Raw genomic sequence first — 18,597 nt, 5'->3', positions numbered from 1 at the left:
CTTACTGTGTAGGTGGGTGGGAGGATCCAGGGAATTTAATAAAAAGATGGAACAATAAAATAGGATGAATGTTTAAATATTAAAGATTAGCTTTATTTATCACATGTGCATTGAAACTCTGGAACATACAGCAAAGCTGCAGTTTGCATCAAATCAAATCAACAAGGATTGTGTTGGGCTGCCTATTGTCAGACTTCTACCACCCACAACTCACTAACCCTGACCTCTACGTCTTTAGAATGTCGGAGGAAACTGGAGCATGCGGAGGAAAGTCATGGGGAGAACGTACCAATTCTTTACAGACAGCAGTGGGATTTGAACCCTGAATGGTAGCCACTGGCTTTGTAATAGTCAACACATACAAACAAGCTGGATGAACTCAGCAGGTCGGGCAGCATCCGTTGAAAAGAGCAGTCAACGTTTCGGGTCGAGACCCTTCGTCAGGACTAAAGAAGGAGGGGGCAGGGGCCCTATAAAGAAGGTGGGGGGAGGGTGGAAAACCAATCAGAGGAAAGATCAAGGGGTGGGGGAGGTGAAGCAGGGAGGGGATAGGCAGGAGAGGTGAAGAAGGAATCTAAGGGGAAAGCACTATGGGTAGTAGAAGAAGGCAGAGTCATGGGAGGTGATAGGCAGCTAGAAGAGGAGACAGAGTGAAGGTGGGATGGGGGAAGGGAGAAGGAGGGAATTATCGGAAGTTGGAGAATTCAATGTTCATACCAAGGGGCTGGAGACTACCTAGACAGTATATGAGATGTTGTTCCTCCAACCGAAGCTTGGTCTCATCATGGCATTAGAGGAGGCCATGTATGGACATATCCGAATGGATATCCTTTGTAATAGTGTTACATTAACCAGTACACTACCATGCTGCTTACATTGAGTGTTTGATTGTAGACCCAGTGTCATTTGGCCGAAGGGCTCATTTCTTTGCTGTAAGGTTCTCTGACACAGAGCTGCTGAAGCTGGGGTTAAACTGAAGTCCTGTCTACCCTCTCAAAAGTGTGTGGAAGGTCCCACCACACTGCTATGAAGAACAGGAGGACTCCTCAGACTGTCTTCAGGCCTATAGTGATAGCATACCATCAACAGTTCAGATTACCTGGGTCACGATTCTGGCTTCTATTCCCTTTCCTTTCCAGTCCTGATGAAGGGTCTTGGCCTGAAATGTCAGCTTGTTTATCTCCCTCCATAGATGCTGCCTGACCTCCAGTTCCTCCAGCATTTTGTACATGTTACCTGGTCATTGGTACTTCTCTCCCAGTGGGATCTCGCTATGTACAAATTGGCCTCTGCATTTTCTACAAGAATGATTTCTTTTTATGGCCTGCCTCAGCAGCTGTTGCTATAGTTAGGGGTACGGTGACAGATGCGTAAGGTGCTACAGGAATGCAAGTCTTTCCTGTCCTAGATGAGCAGGATTGGAATGTAATTCGACACAGGTACACTTAGTGACCACTTTATTAAGGAAGGCAAATGCAATGTTAGCATTTATTTCGAGAAATTGAAAAAGCAAAGATGTAATACTGAGGCTTTATAAGGCATTGATCAGACTGCATTTGGAGTGTTGTGAGCAGTTTTGAGCTCCTTATCTAAGAAAAGATGTGATGATATTGGAGAAGGTCCAGAGGAGGTTGACCAGAATGATTTTGGGAATGGAAGGGTTAATGTATGAGGAGTGTTTGATGGCGCTGGGATTAAACTCGCTGGAGTTTAGAAGAATGGAGGGGGATCTCATTGAAACCTACTGAATATTGAAAGGCCTAGATACAGTGGACATGGAGAGAATGTTTTGTACAGTAGGGGAGTCTAGGGCCCAGGTAGGGGGGGGGGGGGGTGAGAGAAACAGCCTCAGAATAGTGGGTTGTCCATTTAAAACAGGGATGAAGAGGAACTTCTTTAGTCAGAGGGTGGTGAATCAGTGCAATTTATTGCTTTGGATGGCTGTGGAGGCCAAGTCATTGGGTATATTTAAAGTGGAGGTAGATAGGTTCTTGATTAGTCAGGGCATCAAGTTTTATGGAGAGGAATCAGGAAAATGGTGTTGAGAGGGATAATAAATCAGCCATGATGGACTGGTGGAGCAGACTCAATGGACTGATAAGCCAAATTCTGCTCCTATCTCTTATGGTCTTATGGTCTTATTAGGTGTGTAGCCGATTCACTTCAAGGTTCAATGTGTTGTGTGTTCAGAGATATTTTTCTGCACACTACTGTTGTAACGTGTAGTTATTTAAGTTACTATCGCCCTGCTGTCAACTTGATCCAGGCTCCCCATTCTCCTCTGACCTCTCTCATTAACAAGGAGTTTTTGCCCACAGATCTGCCACTCTCACCATTCTCTGTAAACTCTAGAGATTGCTGTGCATGAAAATCCCAGGAAATCAGCAGGTTTCTGAGATATTTAAACCATCTGGTCTGGCACCAACAATCATTCCACAGTCAAATTCACTTACGTCACATTTCTCCACATTCTGATGTTTGGTGTGAACAACAACTGAGCCTCTTGACCATGTCTGTATGCTTTTATGCATTGAGTGGCTGCCTCATGATTGGCTGATTAGATATTTGCATTAATGAGCAAGTGCTAACCCTTCTCTCCCACATAGCCCTCCATTTTTCTATCATCCATGTGCCTATCTAAGAGTTTCTTAAACATCCCTAATGTTTTTGTCTCTCCCTCCCCCCGGGGCAGGACGCTCCAAGTGCGCACCATTCTCTGTGCAGGCCCTTTGCCCACAATGTTGTGCCAAACTTTTAACCTACGCTAGGATCAATCGAGTCCTTCCCTTCTACATCTCACATCACATGCCCTCCCCTGTGAAACTTGCAGCTTGTTTGATTAATTTCCTGGGCTCCCGTAACTGTCCGAGGAGCTGTACTGACTGCTGTTTAGAAGACCATAAGAGATGGGAGCAGATTAAGCCATTCTGCCCATCAAGTCTGCTCCACTGTTAAATCATGGCTGATTTATTATTCCTCTCAGCCCATTCTCTGCTTTCGCCCCATAACTTTTGACAGCCTTACTCACCAAGAACCGATTAACCTCCACTTTAAATATATCCAATGACTTGCCCTTCGTCTGTGGCAAAGAATTCTACAGATTCACCACCCTCTGGCTAAAGAAATTCCTCCTCATCCCTGTTCTAAAAGAACACCTCTCTGTTCTGAGGCTGTTATCTACGGTCTTAGACTCTCCCACTATAGGAAACACCCTCTCCATCTCCTCTCTATCTAGGTCTTTCAATATTCGATAGGTTTCAATGAGATCCCCCCTGCATTCCTCTAAACTCCAGAGAGTACAGGCCCAGAGGCATCAAACACTCTTCATGTGTTAACCCTTTCATTCCTGGGATCATTCTCATGAACCTCCTCCAGACCCTCTCCGATGCCAACACATTCTTTGTTAGAAAAATAATATTTGGTTACCATTGCAGCTTTATTCCTAAATGTGCCGTCTCCATGGCGACAGTAAATTGATGTGCAGTACTCCGTTCAGTGTGAGCTGTGGACAGGGTGACAGGGTCACAGAGAGAAAGGCAACATGTGGAATCTAACTTGTACATTGCAAACTCCCACAAACGGCCCTGGGTGAGTGATAGAACTGAAGGGGAATTGAGAATGCAAGAATGGGATCAGGGTGAATGGGAGGATGATGGTTGGCAACGCACACACAAAATGGTGGAGGAATTCAACAGCTCAGGCAGCATCTATGGAAATGAGTGAACAGTTGACAGCTTTGGGCCAAGAACCTTCTCCAGGACTAGAAAGGAAGGGGAAGGACGCCAAAATAAAACAGTGGGGGGGTGGGGGGGGGAGGGGAAGGAGGATAGCTAGAAGGTGATAGGTGAAGCCAGGTGGGTGGGAAAAGTAAAGGACTGAAGATAAAGGAATCTAATAGGAGAAAAGAATGGACCATAGGAGAAAGGGAAGGAGAAGGGGCACCAGGGAGAGGTATAGGCAGCTGAGAGGAGGGAAGAAGTCTGAGTAGGGAATAGAAGAAGAGGGGAGGGGTGCGGGAATTTTTCTTTGCTGTAGGGAGAAATCAACATTCATACCATCAGGTTGGATGCTACCCACGTGAAATATAAGGTGCTGCTCCTCTACCATGAGGGTGGCCTCATCGTGGGTCAAGAGGAGGCCATGGACTGACATGTCGCAATGGGAATGGGAATTAAAATGGTGGGCCACTGGGAAGTTCCACTTTTGGTAGATGGAGCAGTCCCCCAATTTCTGATGGGTCTCACCTTTGTAGATGAGGCTGCATCGGGAACCTTGGATACAACAGATGACCCCAGCAGATCTGCAGGTGAAGTGTTGCCTCACCTGGAAGGACTGTTTGTGGCCCTGAGTTGTGGTGAGGGAGGAGGTGAAGGAGCAGGTGTCACATTTTGACCACTTGCAGGGACGTGTGCTGGGAGGGAGATTAGTGAGCAGGGACGAATGGACAACGGATCACAAAGGGATCGATCCCTGCAGAAAGCAGAGAATGGGGGCAAAGTAAAGATGTGATGGGTGGTAGAATCCCTTTGGAGATGGTGGTAGTTGAGGAGAATGAGGTGCTGGATATGGAGTATCATGATGTGGTAGGTTAGGGCAAGAGGAACTCTATCCCTGTTAAGGAGGCAAGAAGAAGCGGTGAGCGTGGATGCCTGGGAAATGGGGGAGATGTGGGTGAGGGCAGTATCAGTGTTGGAGGAAGGGAAACCCTGTACTTTGAAGAAGGAGGATACCTCTGATGTCTTGGAAAGGAAAGTCTCTTTCTGGAAAAAGATTGGCAGAGACACAGAAAAGGGAATAGCATTGATGGTTGGTGCAGATTAGATGGGCTGATGGGCATGTTTCCCTCTTGCACAAATATCTAAGGATAGGGTTAATTCAGGTTTTCCATGGGCTATTGCCAAGAATTTCCTGGGTTTGAGAATGGTTCTCCTAGACTCTCCCACAATTAGAAGCACCCTATCCATGACTACTCTGTCTAGGCCTTTCAATATTCAATAATCTTTAACAAGATCCTCCCCTGTTCTTCTAAACTCCAGCAAGTACAGGCCCAGTGCTATCAAATGTGCCTCATATGTTAACCCTTTCATTCCCAGGACCAAGCTCCTCTGGACCTTCTAGAATGCCAACCCATCCTATCTTAGATATGGTTTGGGTCAAGTGACCTGTTCCTGGAACTCATGCCTGGTGGAACACAGTCAGTTAGAACTTTTGCAAGGGAATCGATAGGCAGAGGGAAAGACATGATGGAAAGGGGCTGATAGGATTGCTATACTGAGTGGTAAGTCCCCTATCTGTGGAGTATCTGGGTACTTTGTCATGATGATATCCCATTGAGGAAGTACCTGAGTGTATGGAACCAATTGCCCTCCCTGCAGCCCCCGAGGAAACGCTGACTCTGTTTCAATCCTCGTGGATGTAGCCTGACCTGCTGAGTATTTCCTGCAATTTGTTTAGATGTTTGTAGATCCCTCGGTTCTAGGGCATGGTAGCGTAGCAGTTAGTGTTATGCTTTACAGTGCCAGTGATCAGAAGATCAGGGTTCAATACCCGCTGCTGTCTGTAAGGAGTTTGTATGTTCTCCCTGTGACCGTGTGGGTTTCCTCCGGATGTTCCAGTTTCCTCCCACGTTCCCAAGATGTTTGAGTTAAGGTTAGTAAGTTGTGGGCATGTTATTTTGGCGCCAGAAGTGTGGTGAGCTTTGCGGGCTGCCTCTCAGACTGTGTTGGTCATTGACACAAACGGCACATTTCACTGTATGTTTCAATGTACATGCGACAAATAAAGCTAATCTTTAAAAAAGTAGTATTTTACTTTATATTTTAGCTGAGAAAATGAACAAAGACAGGAGGAAGATGGAAAAGATACGAGACAAAGTGCCTCTTGGTAAGTATGTTTCAATATATGTGAACCAAATAAATCTAATCTTTAATGTCTTTACGGTTAAGTGTATGGTGTTGGGCAGGTGTCCTGGCGGGAGGGTGCTCAGCGGAGGATTGGGTTCAAGCTCTCCCCACCTACCTCCGGTCAGCAGCAGCGCACACTTGCAGCGGCAGTTGTCGTTGTCGGCGTCGCTGGTGCTGAAGCGGACATCGTGCGCGGTCAGGCTGCTCTGCTCTCCTGCCGTCCCACTGTAGCCCCTTAGGTACAATCTGGAGGGAAGAAACGGCAAACCGTGAGATGCCCGAGGCGCTCGCTGAGGGAGAGGACCCTCGGCTGGGGAGGGTAGTCACTTGCAGCAAGCTGGCGGGCTAGCACTGTGTCAGATTGGCATATGATACAGATCTGGGCCTCTAGTACAACTCCCCCATTCTGACCAAGGTGTCAGCCCCATTTGGCCCATATCCCTCTCCAGCTGAGCAACTTTTAAATGTTGATACTCAAGTCAAGTCAAATTCATTCTCATTTAACTACATACATGTATATAATGTATTAACGTATAGAACCATATAACGTATATAGAAATGAGAAAAAGTTTCTCTGAATCAGGGCATAAAGTACAGTAGTACACATAACACACGATAATGTATGAAGGTAAGGATAACATCTACAGAGGAATCACACATAAATTACAAACTGAAGTGCGTTAATATTAAACATTGTAAGGTATGGAACAGGTTAGCCAGTAACACTTTGAATATGATGCAGCAGGGAGTTCAGAAGCCTAATGGCCTGGGGGATGTTTCTCATCCTGACCGTTCTTGTCTTTATGCATCGCAGTCTCCTGCCTGATGGTAGAAAGTCAAAAAGGTTGCTGGATGGATGGGTGGGATCCCGGATAATACTAAGGGCCCTGTATACACAACACTTCTGATATTGTACCTGTGTCAACCACTTCCTGTGACAGCTTGTTGCATATACCCGCCAACCTTTGTGTGCTTGCCCCTCAAGTCCTCTTTAAACCTTTCACCTCTCACCTTTAATCTGTGCCCTCTAGTTGTTGGTTCCCTTATCCTAGGGAAAAGACTGAGTGCATTCACCCTGCGACCTTATACAACTCTATAAGGTCATAGAGTCATAGAGCACTTTGGCTGGTCCAGTCTGTGCTATACTATTATTCTGCCTAGTCCCATCGATCTTAACATGAACCATACCCCTCTAAAACCCTCCCATCCATGTACCTATCCAAACTTATCCCTGATCCCATCAACCCACACCCAGACCATAGACCCCATACCCCTCCCATCCATGTACCTATCCAAACTTCTCCCTGGTCTCATCGACCCACACCTAGACCATAGACCCCATACCCCTCCCATCCATTTACCTATCCAAACCTCCCTGGTCCCATCGACCCACACCTGGACCATAGACCCCATACCCCTCCCATCCATGTACCTATCCAAACTTCTCCCTGGTCCCATCAACCCACACCCGGACCATTGACCCCATACCCCTCCCATCCATGTACCTATCCAAACTTCTCCCTGGTCTCATCGACCCACACCTAGACCATAGACCCCATACCCCTCCCATCCATGTACCTATCCAAACTTCTCCCTGGTCCCATCGACCCACACCCAGACCATAGACCCCATACCCCTCCCATCCATGTACCTATCCAAACTTCACCCTGGTCCCATCAACCCACACCCGGACCATTGACCCCATACCCCTCCCATCCATGTACCTATACAAACTGCTCTTAAATGCTGAAATTAAGCCTCCATCTATCATTTCCATTGGCAGCTCGTTCCACACTCTCACCACCCTCTGAGTGAAGAAGATCCCCCTCATGTTCCCCTTAAACTTCTCACCTTTCACCCTTAGCTCTTGACCTCTGGTTGTGCTTCCACTCAACTGCAGTGGAAAGAGCTTGCTTGCATTTACCCTATCTTTGCCCCTCATTATTTTGAAATCAAATATCTCCTCATATCACTACACTCCAAGGAATAAAGTACTAACCTATTCAACCTTTCCCTATAACTCAGTTCCTCAAATCCCAGCAACAGTTAATCACCTACATTCCAAAGATTAATGTCCTAGCCTGTCCAACCTTCCCCTATAACTCAGGCCCTCAAGTCCCGGCAATATACTCGTAAATCTAATGGTAGAATTCCTGTGTTGTTAAGGATCCTGAGCTACTGACCTGCAGGCAAGATTTCAAATCCCATTACAGAAGCTGTCAAATTCAAATTTTTTAAATTAAATGATTCTGGAAAAATAAAACCAGGATTAGAGGTGACTGTGTTGTGTGAGTGAGAGAGGGAGAGGAAGGACGTGAGCCAGTGACTGAGAGAGGTAGAGAGATTGGGCTTTGAGATTCTGACAAAGCTCTGAGAATTTTACAGCAGGGATCCTGAGGCAGATGAGGGAGGGTGAACAGAAGTGCTGGGGTGGGGGGTGGCGGAGGCTTGAAACAAAGGCCATCGTCAGGAGAGTTTTAAGACCATAAGACCGTAGGACAGCACCATAGCATAGTGGTTAGCACGATGTTTTACAGTACGGGTGATCTGGGTACAATTCCTGCCGCTGTCTGTAAGGAGTTTGTACGCTCTCCTCGTCATGGTGTGGGTTTCATTGGGGTGCTCCGGTTTCCTCCCACAGTCCAAAGACAAACCGGTTGGTATGTTTCAAGTCAAGTCAAGTCAAGTCAACTTTTATTGTCGTTTTGACCATAACTGCTGGTACAGTGCATAGTAAAAATGAGACAACGTTTTTCAGGACCATGGTGTTACATGACACAGTACAAAAACTAGACTGAACTACATAATAAAAAAAACACAGAGAAAGCTACACTAGACTACAGACCTACACTGGACTGCATAAAGTGCACAAAAACAGTGCAGGCATTACAATAAATAATAAACAGGACAGTAGGGCAAGGTGTCAGTCCAGGCTTCGGGTATTGAGGAGTCTGATAGCTTGGGGGAAGAAACTGTTGATTGGTCATTTTAAATTGTTGTGTGATTAGGCTAGGATTAAATCGGGAGAACTGCTGGCCAGTGTGGCTCAGAGGGCCTATTCTGGGCTGTACCTCAATAATTGACTAAATAAATAAAAAGACAACAGGGAAGAATTATGCCATTTGGTCCATCGAGTCTGCTGTGCAATTGCTTCATAGCTGTTAAATCTCTTAACCCCATTATCCTGCGTATTCCCCATAACCTTTGACGCCCTGACTAATCAAGAACCTATCAACTTCTGCTTTAAATATAACTAATGACTTGGCTTCACAGCTGTCTATGGCAATGAACTCCACAGATTCAACACCCTCTGACTAAAGAAATTCCTCCTCATTTTGAGGAGTGTTTTGATGAATATTATTGGATAAACAGTTTGCTTGACTGGCCAGTGAGCCAATCGCATTCAGTATGGTTACCTTAGTGACAGTACCACAGAACTCAGTGTCACATGCAGTTCAAAACCACGCTACTGTTTGCTTTGGCTCCAGCATCGAGGATATGTTCTCCAAAATAACTCCCAGATTTATTTACCCTTGGCCTGTATGTGTTTTACATGTGGCAATGACTCTCCGAGTCACAATCACTGCCTTTGGTTCCATCTCTTTCAACTCTTCTCTAATTCCCTCTGCCTCTCCCTCTGTCTCCCACTCTCTCTCCCTTACTCAATGTTGCTACACCTCTGGTAATTATCTCACTCTGTTTCCCTCTCCATGTCACTCTCTCACTCTCTGTGACCCTCTCTCACTCTCTGTGTCACTGTCTCATTCTCTGTGACCCTCTCTCACTCTCTGTGACCCTCTCTCACTCTCTGTAACCCTCTCCATGTCACTCTCTCACTCTCTGTGACCCTTTCCATGTCACTCTCTCACACACTGTGACCCTCTCTATCTCATTGTCTCACTCCCTGTGACAATTTCTGTGTCACTGTTTCACTCTCTGTGCCCATCTCGATCTGTCCATCTCAGTATTTCTGGCACTCGCTGTTCCTCTCTCTGCCTGTGTCTCAATCCCTGTAACACATACAACAAGCTGGATGAATTCAGCAGGTCGGGCAGCATCCATGGATCCGTCAACGTTTCGGGCCGAGACCCTTCGTCAGGACAGAAGAGGGAGGGGGCAGGGGCCCTAAAAAGAAGGTGGGGGGAGAGGGGAAGGAGAAGGCTGGTGGGTGCCAGGTGATAAACCAATCAGAGGAAAGATAAAGGGGAGAGGAAACAGGGAGGGGATAGGCAGGAAAGGTGAAGAAGGAATGTAAGGTGAAAGCACTATGGGTAGTAGAAGAAGGCAGAATCATGAGAGAGGTGATAGGCAGCTGGAGGAGGAGGCAGAGTGAAAGTGGGATGGGGAAGGGAGAGGGAGGGAATTACTGGAAGTTGGAGGATTAAGTTCTGCCTGTGCATCCCTACATGTCCTCTCTGCCTGTGTCTCACTTGTTGTACCTATCTCTGCTTGTCGTACATCTCGTTCCTCTCTCTGCCTGCATCTCTCTCTCTGTTCCTCTCTTTGTATGTCTCACTTGTTGTTCTTATCTCTTGTTGTCGCACACCCTGTTCTTCTCTCTGCCTGTATCTCACCCCTTGTTCCTCTCTCTGCCTGTTTCACCCCTGTTCCTCTCTGCCTGTTTCACACTCCCAGTTCTCCTCCTGCCAGTGCCTCACTCAGTGATCCTCTTTCTGCCTGTGTCTCCCTCCTTTTTCCTCTCTTTGCCAGTGTCTCACCTCCTCTTCTTCTCTCTCTGTGTCTCTCTCCCTGTACCTCTCTTTGCCTGTCTCTCAACCTTGTTCCTTCTCTGCCCTGTTCCACTCTCAGTTCCTCTCCTGCCTGTGTCTCACTCAGTGTTCCTCTTCCTGCTTGCGCCTCACTCCCTCTTCCACTCTCTGCCCGTGTCTCACTCTGTATTCCTCTGTCTGCCTGTGTCAGCATCCTATTTCCTCTTTCTGCCTGTCTCTCTCCCTGTTCCTCCCTCTGTCTGTATCTCACTCCCTGTTCCAATCTCTGCCTGTGTGTAACTCATTGTTCCACGCTTTGAGTGTGGGTCAATCCCTGTTCCTCTCTCTGCCTGTATCTCACTCCCTGTTGCTGTCTCTGTTTGTGTCTCAATCCTGGTTCCTCACACTGCCTGTCTCCTCTCTCTGATGGTGTTTCACACCATGTTCCTCTCTCTGACTGTGTCTCACTCCCTGTTCCTCTCTCTCCCTGTGTCTCACTCCCTGTTCCTCTCCCTGTCTCACTCCCAGTTCCTCTCTCTCCCTGTGTCTCACTCCCTGTTCCTCTCTCTGCCTGTGTTTCACTCTGTGTTCCTCTCTCTCCCTGTGTCTCACTCCCCATTCCTCTCTCTGCCTGTGTCCCACTCCCTGTTCCTCTCCCTGTATCTCACTCCCTGTTCCTCTCTCTGCCTGTATCTCACTCCCTGTTCCTCTCTCTGCCTGTCCCACTCCCTGTTCCTCTCCCTGTATCTCACTCCCTGTTCCTCTCTCTGCCTGTATCTCACTCCCTGTTCCTCTCCCTGTATCTCACTCCCTGTTCCTCTCTCTGCCTGTATCTCGCTCCCTGTTCCTCTCTCTCCGTGTCTCACTCCCTGTTCCTCTCTCTCTCTGTGTCTCACTCCCTGATCCTCTCCCTGTGTCTCACTCCCTGTTCCTCTCTCTCCCTGTATCTCGCTCCCTGTTCCTCTCTCTCCGTGTCTCACTCCCTGTTCCTCTCTCTCTCTGTGTCTCACTCCCTGTTACTCTCCCTGTAACTCACTCCCTGTTCCTCTCTCTGCCTGTGTCTCACTCCCTGTTCCTCTCTCTCCCTGTGTCTCACTCCCTGTTCCTCTCTCTCCCTGTATCTCACTCCCTGTCCCTCTCTCTCCCTGTGTCTCACTCCCTGTTCCTCTCTCTGCCTATGTTTCACTCTGTGTTCCTCTCTTGGCCTGTCTCACTCTGTTGCTTTTTCTGTCTGTCCTACTTCCTGTTCATCTCTCTGCCTTTGTCTGAATCCATCTTCCTCTCTCTGCCTGTGTCTCGATCCCTGTTTCACTCCTTGCCTGTGTATCACTCTCTGTGCCCCTCTCTGTATTTGTCAGTCTCTGTGTCACTCTCTTTGTGACCATGCTTCAACAAGAATGGGCTTCACCTTCATTACACTGCCAGGATAGAGTTCATTTGGCCCCTCTGGTTTTTGCTAGCCCACTCCCACCTCAATCAGCATCACCTCAGTCCTCCCTTACCCATCATACCATTGCTCTGTTAGTGATGTGAAGGAGCTGCAGGAACTCAGTAGGTCAGGCAGCATCTATGGAGGGGAATAAACAGTCAATGTTTCAGGTGGAGACTCTTCATCAGGACTGGAAAGGAAAGGACTAGAAGCCAGAATAGAAAGGTAGGAAGAGGGGAAGGAATACAAGCTGGCAGTTGATATGTGAAGCCAGGTGAGGGGATGGTAGGTGGGTGCAGGATGGTGGATGAAGTAAGAAGCTGGGAGGTGATAGGTGGAAAAGGTAAAGCTGAAGAAGAAGAAATCTGATAGGAGCAGAGAGTGGACCATAGAAGAAAAGGAAGGAGGAGGGGCTCCAGAGAGAGGTGATGGGCAGGCGAGGAAAAGAGAAGGGAAGGGGTGAGAGGGGAACCAGAATGAGGAATGGAAAGAGGGAGAAAGAGGCAAGGAGAGAAACTACTGGAAGTTAGAGAAATTGATGTCCATGCCATCAGGGAGGCTCCCATGATTTCCATCATCTGCAGAATCTCTAGTGTTTCAGCTTTGTGTTAATTTGCTACAATTTATCTGGCTTCATTTGTCCCCATCTACCTAGAAGTTACATCAAGGTCATTCTGTGGAGAGATGTTTTACTAGATTTCCTCTTCGAGTGGGCCTCCTGAAGGATTGTAGCAAAGACAATAAATCGACTGGTTCCATCATTCACTGCTCCTAAGTTACACTGGCCACATTTGGAGAATGCCTGGCAATGGCTGACATGGGGAGTGTGTGGCCAAGTGCAATGTGATATCTCACGGCCTGAACCGTCCATTTCACTGTGGTAACTTTCACTGGGCCCTCACTGTCTGCTTCCAACCAAACCCACCACAGCACCTTCAATAAAAACAGAAAGCCTACAAAGGCCCAGTAGGTCAGGCAACATCTTTTAGGGGAAAGAGAGAGAAAGGGGGGAGAGAGTCAGAGAGAGAGTGAGAGAGAGAGAGAGAGAGAGAGAGAGAGAGAGAGAGAGAGAGAGAGAGAGAGAGAGAGAGAGAGAGAGAGAGAGAGAGAGAGAGAGAGAGAGAGAGAGAGAGAGAGAGAGAGAGAGAAAGTGAGAGACGGTGGGAAAAAACAAGAACGGAGGAGAGAGAGAATAGTAAGAGAAAAGGGGTGAGAGAGGAAGGAGAAGGGGAGAGGGAGATGGGGTTATTGTTTGGGGCTGGCAGACTCTGCAGTACCTGTATTTCTGCCTCTCACTGCTCAAGTGGAACTTCTCGTACAAGGCGTAGGCTTGGTTTTCATCCCAATCTCTCAGCTCAATCCGTAAGGAATGGGGCCGCTGATTAGTCAGCAGGTAGATGGCTTCATTCCCCAGCCAGTGCTCAGCGGAGATGTCCCCGAAACCCTAGGAGTGAAACGGAACAGTGAGGCTGAGTGAGGGGCCGGTAGGGTGCAATACTGGTGAAGAATTACAACGGAACTGATGTACAACACTGAACTGATTCCACAACCTACAGATTCACTATCAAGGACTCGATAACTCGTCTTCTCAGTGTCATTTATTTGTCAGTTAGTTGTTTTTCACTCTTTGCCTGTGTGTGGTTTTTCATAAATTCTACTGTTTTTCTTTATTTCCTGTGAATGCCTGCAAGAAAGTGAATCTCGAGGTAGTATGTGGTGACGTATACGTACAGTACTCTGATAACTTTTTACTTTGAGCTTTGAACAAGGAGGTAGCGGAGTGGCAGGTGAGATTGACACTGTCTCATGTTGATGGAGGTCCGGTCAGTTCTGACGCTGACTGCTGGGGTCCCGCAGTGTTAATAAACTGTGTATCTGTCCGAGAGCTGCTTTTGCTTTGCACAAGGCTTTCTGCTGGATTATAGACAATAGACAGTAGGTGCAGGAGTAGGCCATTTGGCCCTTCTAGCCAGCACCACCATTCACTGTGATCATGGCTGATCATACACAGTCAGTACCCTGTCCCTGCCCTCTCCTCATATCCCTTGACCCCACTATCTATAAGAGCTCTATCTAACTGTCTCTTGAAAGCATCCAGAGACTTGGCCTTCACTGCCTTCTGGGGCAGAGCATTCCACATATCCACCACTCTCTGGGTGAAAAAGTTTTTCCGCATCTCTGTTCTAAATGGCCTACCCCCTATTCTTAAACTGTGGCCTCTAGTTCTGGACTCACCCATCAGCGGGAACATGCTTCCTGCCTCCAGCGTGTTCAATCCCTTAATAATCTTATATGTTTCAATCAGATCCCCTCTCATCCTTCTAAATTCCAGTGTATACAAGCCCAGTCGCTCCAATCTTTAGATTGTTTTGGAACTTTATCAATATGGGCCCCCTGGAAAGGCCTGGGCTGTTTCTGAGTCAGGGAGAGAAGATCTCTCTTTCTGCTCCTCCTTCCCTCTGGCGCTGGGGAGAAGGGACGAGAGAGAAGATCAAGCAGGATGGTGGCTGAACGCAGATGAAGTGGCTGCTACAAGTGAATAGCCAAGCAGAGTTTCTTCACATTCACTGAGGAATCCCAAGGGTTGACCTGGTTGTGTCCCTGTTTGGCGGAAGGCCTTATTTATTTATTTAGAGACACGGCAAAACATGCCCATCCACTGGCAAGCTTGGAAACCTTACATCAAACGATCTGCTGGAGGAACTCAGTGTGTGAAACAGCACACTGCCGACCCACTGAGCTCTCCCAGCAGATTGCTTGTTGCTTCACATTTCAGCATGCATCTCCTTGGAAACCACAGTTTGCTCTCTCTGCCAAGTTATTGATGTAAATAGTAAACTATTGAGTGCCAAGAACTGATCCCTGAGGTACTCAAGTAGTAACGTCCCTCCAGCCTTAAAAGGATCCATTTATTTCAACTCTCTATTTTCTACGCGACGGCTGTTTTCAATCATCCCAACACACTTCCTCCAATTCCTTTGCCTCAATTGGTTTATTGAGATACAACGCAGAATAGGCCCTTCCGATTCTTCTAGCTGCCCCGCCCAGTAACCCCCAATTTAAACCTCGCCTAATCACGGGACATTTACAATGAACTTACCAACCCATTGGAATGTGGAGGAAACTGGAGCACCTGGAGGAAACCCACGCATCATTGGAGAGGACATACAAATTCCTTGGAGATGACACCCCGAGCTGTAAATGCGTTCTGCTACTCTGGCGCCCCTTGTGGGTAAAACCAGAGCCAGAACCCCAAATATCTCAAAAGCCACAAAGTAAAATCCCACAGCTGCAGAAAATCTGAGAATAAATATCGCAGGTCAGAAGATTAACTGACTTCTGCAACTTACCAGTAGTGTAGGTGGGTGGCAGGGGAGTTGATGGTTGGATGAGAGAGGAGAGGATACAAGGAATGAGACTGATGGTTGCCCTGTATGGAGTTGCAGCTAGCACGAGGTCCATCTATGTCGACTTAGAAACACAGAAAACCTACAGTACAATACGGGCCCTTCGGCCCACAATGCTGTGCCGAACACATACTTACTTTAGAAATTACCTAGGGTTACCCATGGCTCTCTATTTTTCCAAGCTCCATGTACCTATCCAGGAGGCTCTTAAAAGGCCCTATTGTATTCACCTCCACCACCATCGCTGACAGCCCATTCCACGCACTCACCACTCTCTGCGTAAAAAACTTACCCCTGACATCTCCTCTGTACCTACTTCCAAGCACCTTAAAACTGTGCCCTCTCGTGCTAGCCATTTCAGCCCTGGGAAAAAGCCTCTGACTATCCACACGATCAATGCCTCTCATCATTTTATACACCTCTATCAGGTCATCTCTCATCCTGTGTCACTCCAAGGAGAAAAGGCCGAGTTCACTCAACCTATTCTCATAAGGCATGCTCCCCAATTCAGGCAACATCCTTGTAAATCTTCCTTTTTATAGTTTCCACATCCTTCCTGTAGTGAGGTGACCAGCACTGAGTGGGGTCCTATAAATCTCGGCTCTTAAACTCAATCCCACAGTTGTTGAAGGCGAATGCACCGTATGCCTTCTTAACCACACAGTGAAAATGGTTCTGTTCTGATCTACAATAAGAGGAACTCCACCACACATGTTCAGGAGCTTCCCCCACTGGTTTCCATGTGTCATGTCACCTCATTCTCCTGTCTCCCTCAAATGGCATTTGCAGCTGGCATTGGGACAATGGGCCAAGTCGCCTCTGTCAAAGTCGGGTAAGAATATTTGATAGGAATCAAGCTTACCCAAGCCCAGTTGGAAGATGATTGTACCCATTCCCAGCTCATTATTGAAAACGGAGGCAGCTGCCAGACTGAGAAGAAATCTTTAGCACATTACCAACATTTGGAGAGCAGTATAAGCTGGTCAGAAAGGATTACTTTAGTTAGCCATTTGATTACTAATTTAATTGGTTCAGCACAACATTGTGGGCTGAAGGGCCTGTTCTTGTGCTGTACTGTTCTGTGTTCATTACATCCTATGGGGGTCCAGGGCTGACAGAGTCAAAGGCCTTCAAGGGTATAAATGGAGATCCCAATCCAGCCCCCACACTTCCCTGTATTTGACAGAGGATGTAGGATGAATGAACTGAAACTTCACTGAAATTCCAAGAAGATTTTCCGCAGCATATCCAGTCACACTGAGCTTAATGAAACTCTTAGCAGCTTATACAGGCATTCTTTTATTATTGTCACGGGTACCGAAATAACGTGAGAAGCTGGTCTTGCGCACTGTTCATACAGTTCCGATCACTGAGCTGGAACAAAGAGCTTGCTGGTTTCTGGGAAGATGCTTGGTAAAATGATTTGCCCCTTAAATGGCAACCACTCATCCAGATCAGAGCCTCATCGTTCTGAGGCTTTTTATGGAAACCGATCCCATTGTTGAACTGAGATATGAAAAACTCACAGAACGAAGAACGTTACAGCAGATTGCAGGCCCTGTAGGCCACAATGTTGCAGCAACCTATCAACCTGCTCTAAATCAATCTTACCCTTCCCTCCCTCATTGCCTCCTTTTTTCCATCATTGTGGTAAACCATGTACCTGGGTTATCTGTCTGGACACGCCCCTCTGCTGACTGCTCCTGTGGCTCCTCCCACAGACCCCTGGATAAAGGTGATTGTGTCACTGCTCCTGCCACAGTCCAGGGCAGTCATCCGGCATGGACGTGGATCCATTTCACTGCTAATAAAAGCCTTTCAGTATTTACTCTACTTCCAGTCTTTTGGAGTAATTGATAGTGCATCAATCGTCTATGTGCCCTTCCTTTTTGTTGTTCCTGTTCCTTCCTTCCTTTCCTGTTTTATACACTGTACACATCTTTTTACACACATTTTTATTACTTTTGTACTTGCACAGTTTGGTCGTTGCCCTGTTGGTGGGGTCTTCCACTGTTTCTATTGTAGTTCTGGGATTTACTGAGTATGCTCACAAGAAAATGAATCTTAGGTGTGCATATAGTGACATATATGTACTTCGATAATAAATTTAATTTTGAACTTTGAACTTTTTAAGTTAATTTCTCATTACCTCTCTCCCAAAACTTTCTACTTCTCCTTCCATCCAACACAACTCCACCGCAGTTTACAGTATCCCCTTCTCCTACCTGGACCAAACAACAGCCCCCACCCACCCAAATGACCTGGCTTTTGCCCACTCATATTTGCACACCTTCTCAATAAAGCTCCCCCCCAAAACCAAGCCTCCTCAAGATCTCTGCCTCACACGTCCCTAATTGACCCAGACAGTGACCCTCACAGCTACATTCCTGAGAGCCCACACTGCATTCAATAAAACCCAGAGGTTGCTGTTATTTTTAAACTTGCTCTGACTCTCCTGGGCTGAAATCTGTCAGTGTAATTGGAGATCATTCCCACACAATCACATCCAGTCACACGCTGTTTATCCCAGAACAGGGGCAGCGAGCTGGCCCAGTCACGGAGGGACGCTGTTTAAAAGCACGTCCAATCAAACTTCCCCATTGTCCCCAGCATCGGCCTCAGACTTCAAACTCTGAGAAACACAAGGACAAATCCTCACCTCCATATCACTGCTGCCAGGGGAGGTTATCTGGAGCTGGAGTCCCGAAGGCAGTCCTTCGTTGAGTTCATCGCTGGCTGGCAACTCCTGAGACACCATTGGTGCTAAACTGTATCAACCTCTGCCGTTCCTTTGGATTCATCAGCCGCATGGAGAGGGGAAGTTTAAAACATGGGCTACACCTTGCTCCCTGTATGATACTGCCCTGGCTTGCATGTCATGGTCAACCCTGACCAAAGGAGGGGCCAAATGGAGATGATCTCAGCCCAAGGGCTGTTGGAACTGAATCCTTCTAAGGTGACAATGAGGGGAAGCTTGCAAAGGCAAGGCAAATCTGAGTTAAATCTCCTCCCAATTGCATTCAGTCATGTTGAAAACCCAGAAATATAAAGCAATCATCAATAATTCCAACAGAGATTCTGCGAGAAATCTCTTTCCCTCAAGCTTCTGTGGATATATAAATAGGAAGAAAGTGGCTAAGGTAGATGTG

General features: G+C 47.1%; 1 protein-coding gene across 1 annotated transcript in view; it reads right to left on the bottom strand.

Annotated features, from left to right (window-relative positions):
- The window catches only part of LOC140736264 (angiopoietin-4-like), a 106,952-nt gene that overhangs the window by 17,373 nt on the left and 70,982 nt on the right, over nucleotides 1-18,597 (bottom strand). Inside the window, exons 7-8 of the mRNA XM_073062209.1 lie at nucleotides 13,319-13,485; nucleotides 6,019-6,149 (exon numbers count right to left, since the gene is read on the bottom strand). Of these exons, the coding sequence (XP_072918310.1) occupies nucleotides 6,019-6,149; nucleotides 13,319-13,485 (298 nt within the window). The remainder of the gene's footprint in view (nucleotides 1-6,018; nucleotides 6,150-13,318; nucleotides 13,486-18,597) is intronic.

This window comes from Hemitrygon akajei, chromosome 11 (genome assembly GCF_048418815.1).
Source record: "Hemitrygon akajei chromosome 11, sHemAka1.3, whole genome shotgun sequence".
Taxonomy (NCBI): domain Eukaryota; kingdom Metazoa; phylum Chordata; class Chondrichthyes; order Myliobatiformes; family Dasyatidae; genus Hemitrygon; species Hemitrygon akajei.
This window is presented reverse-complemented; position numbering and strand designations above follow the sequence as displayed.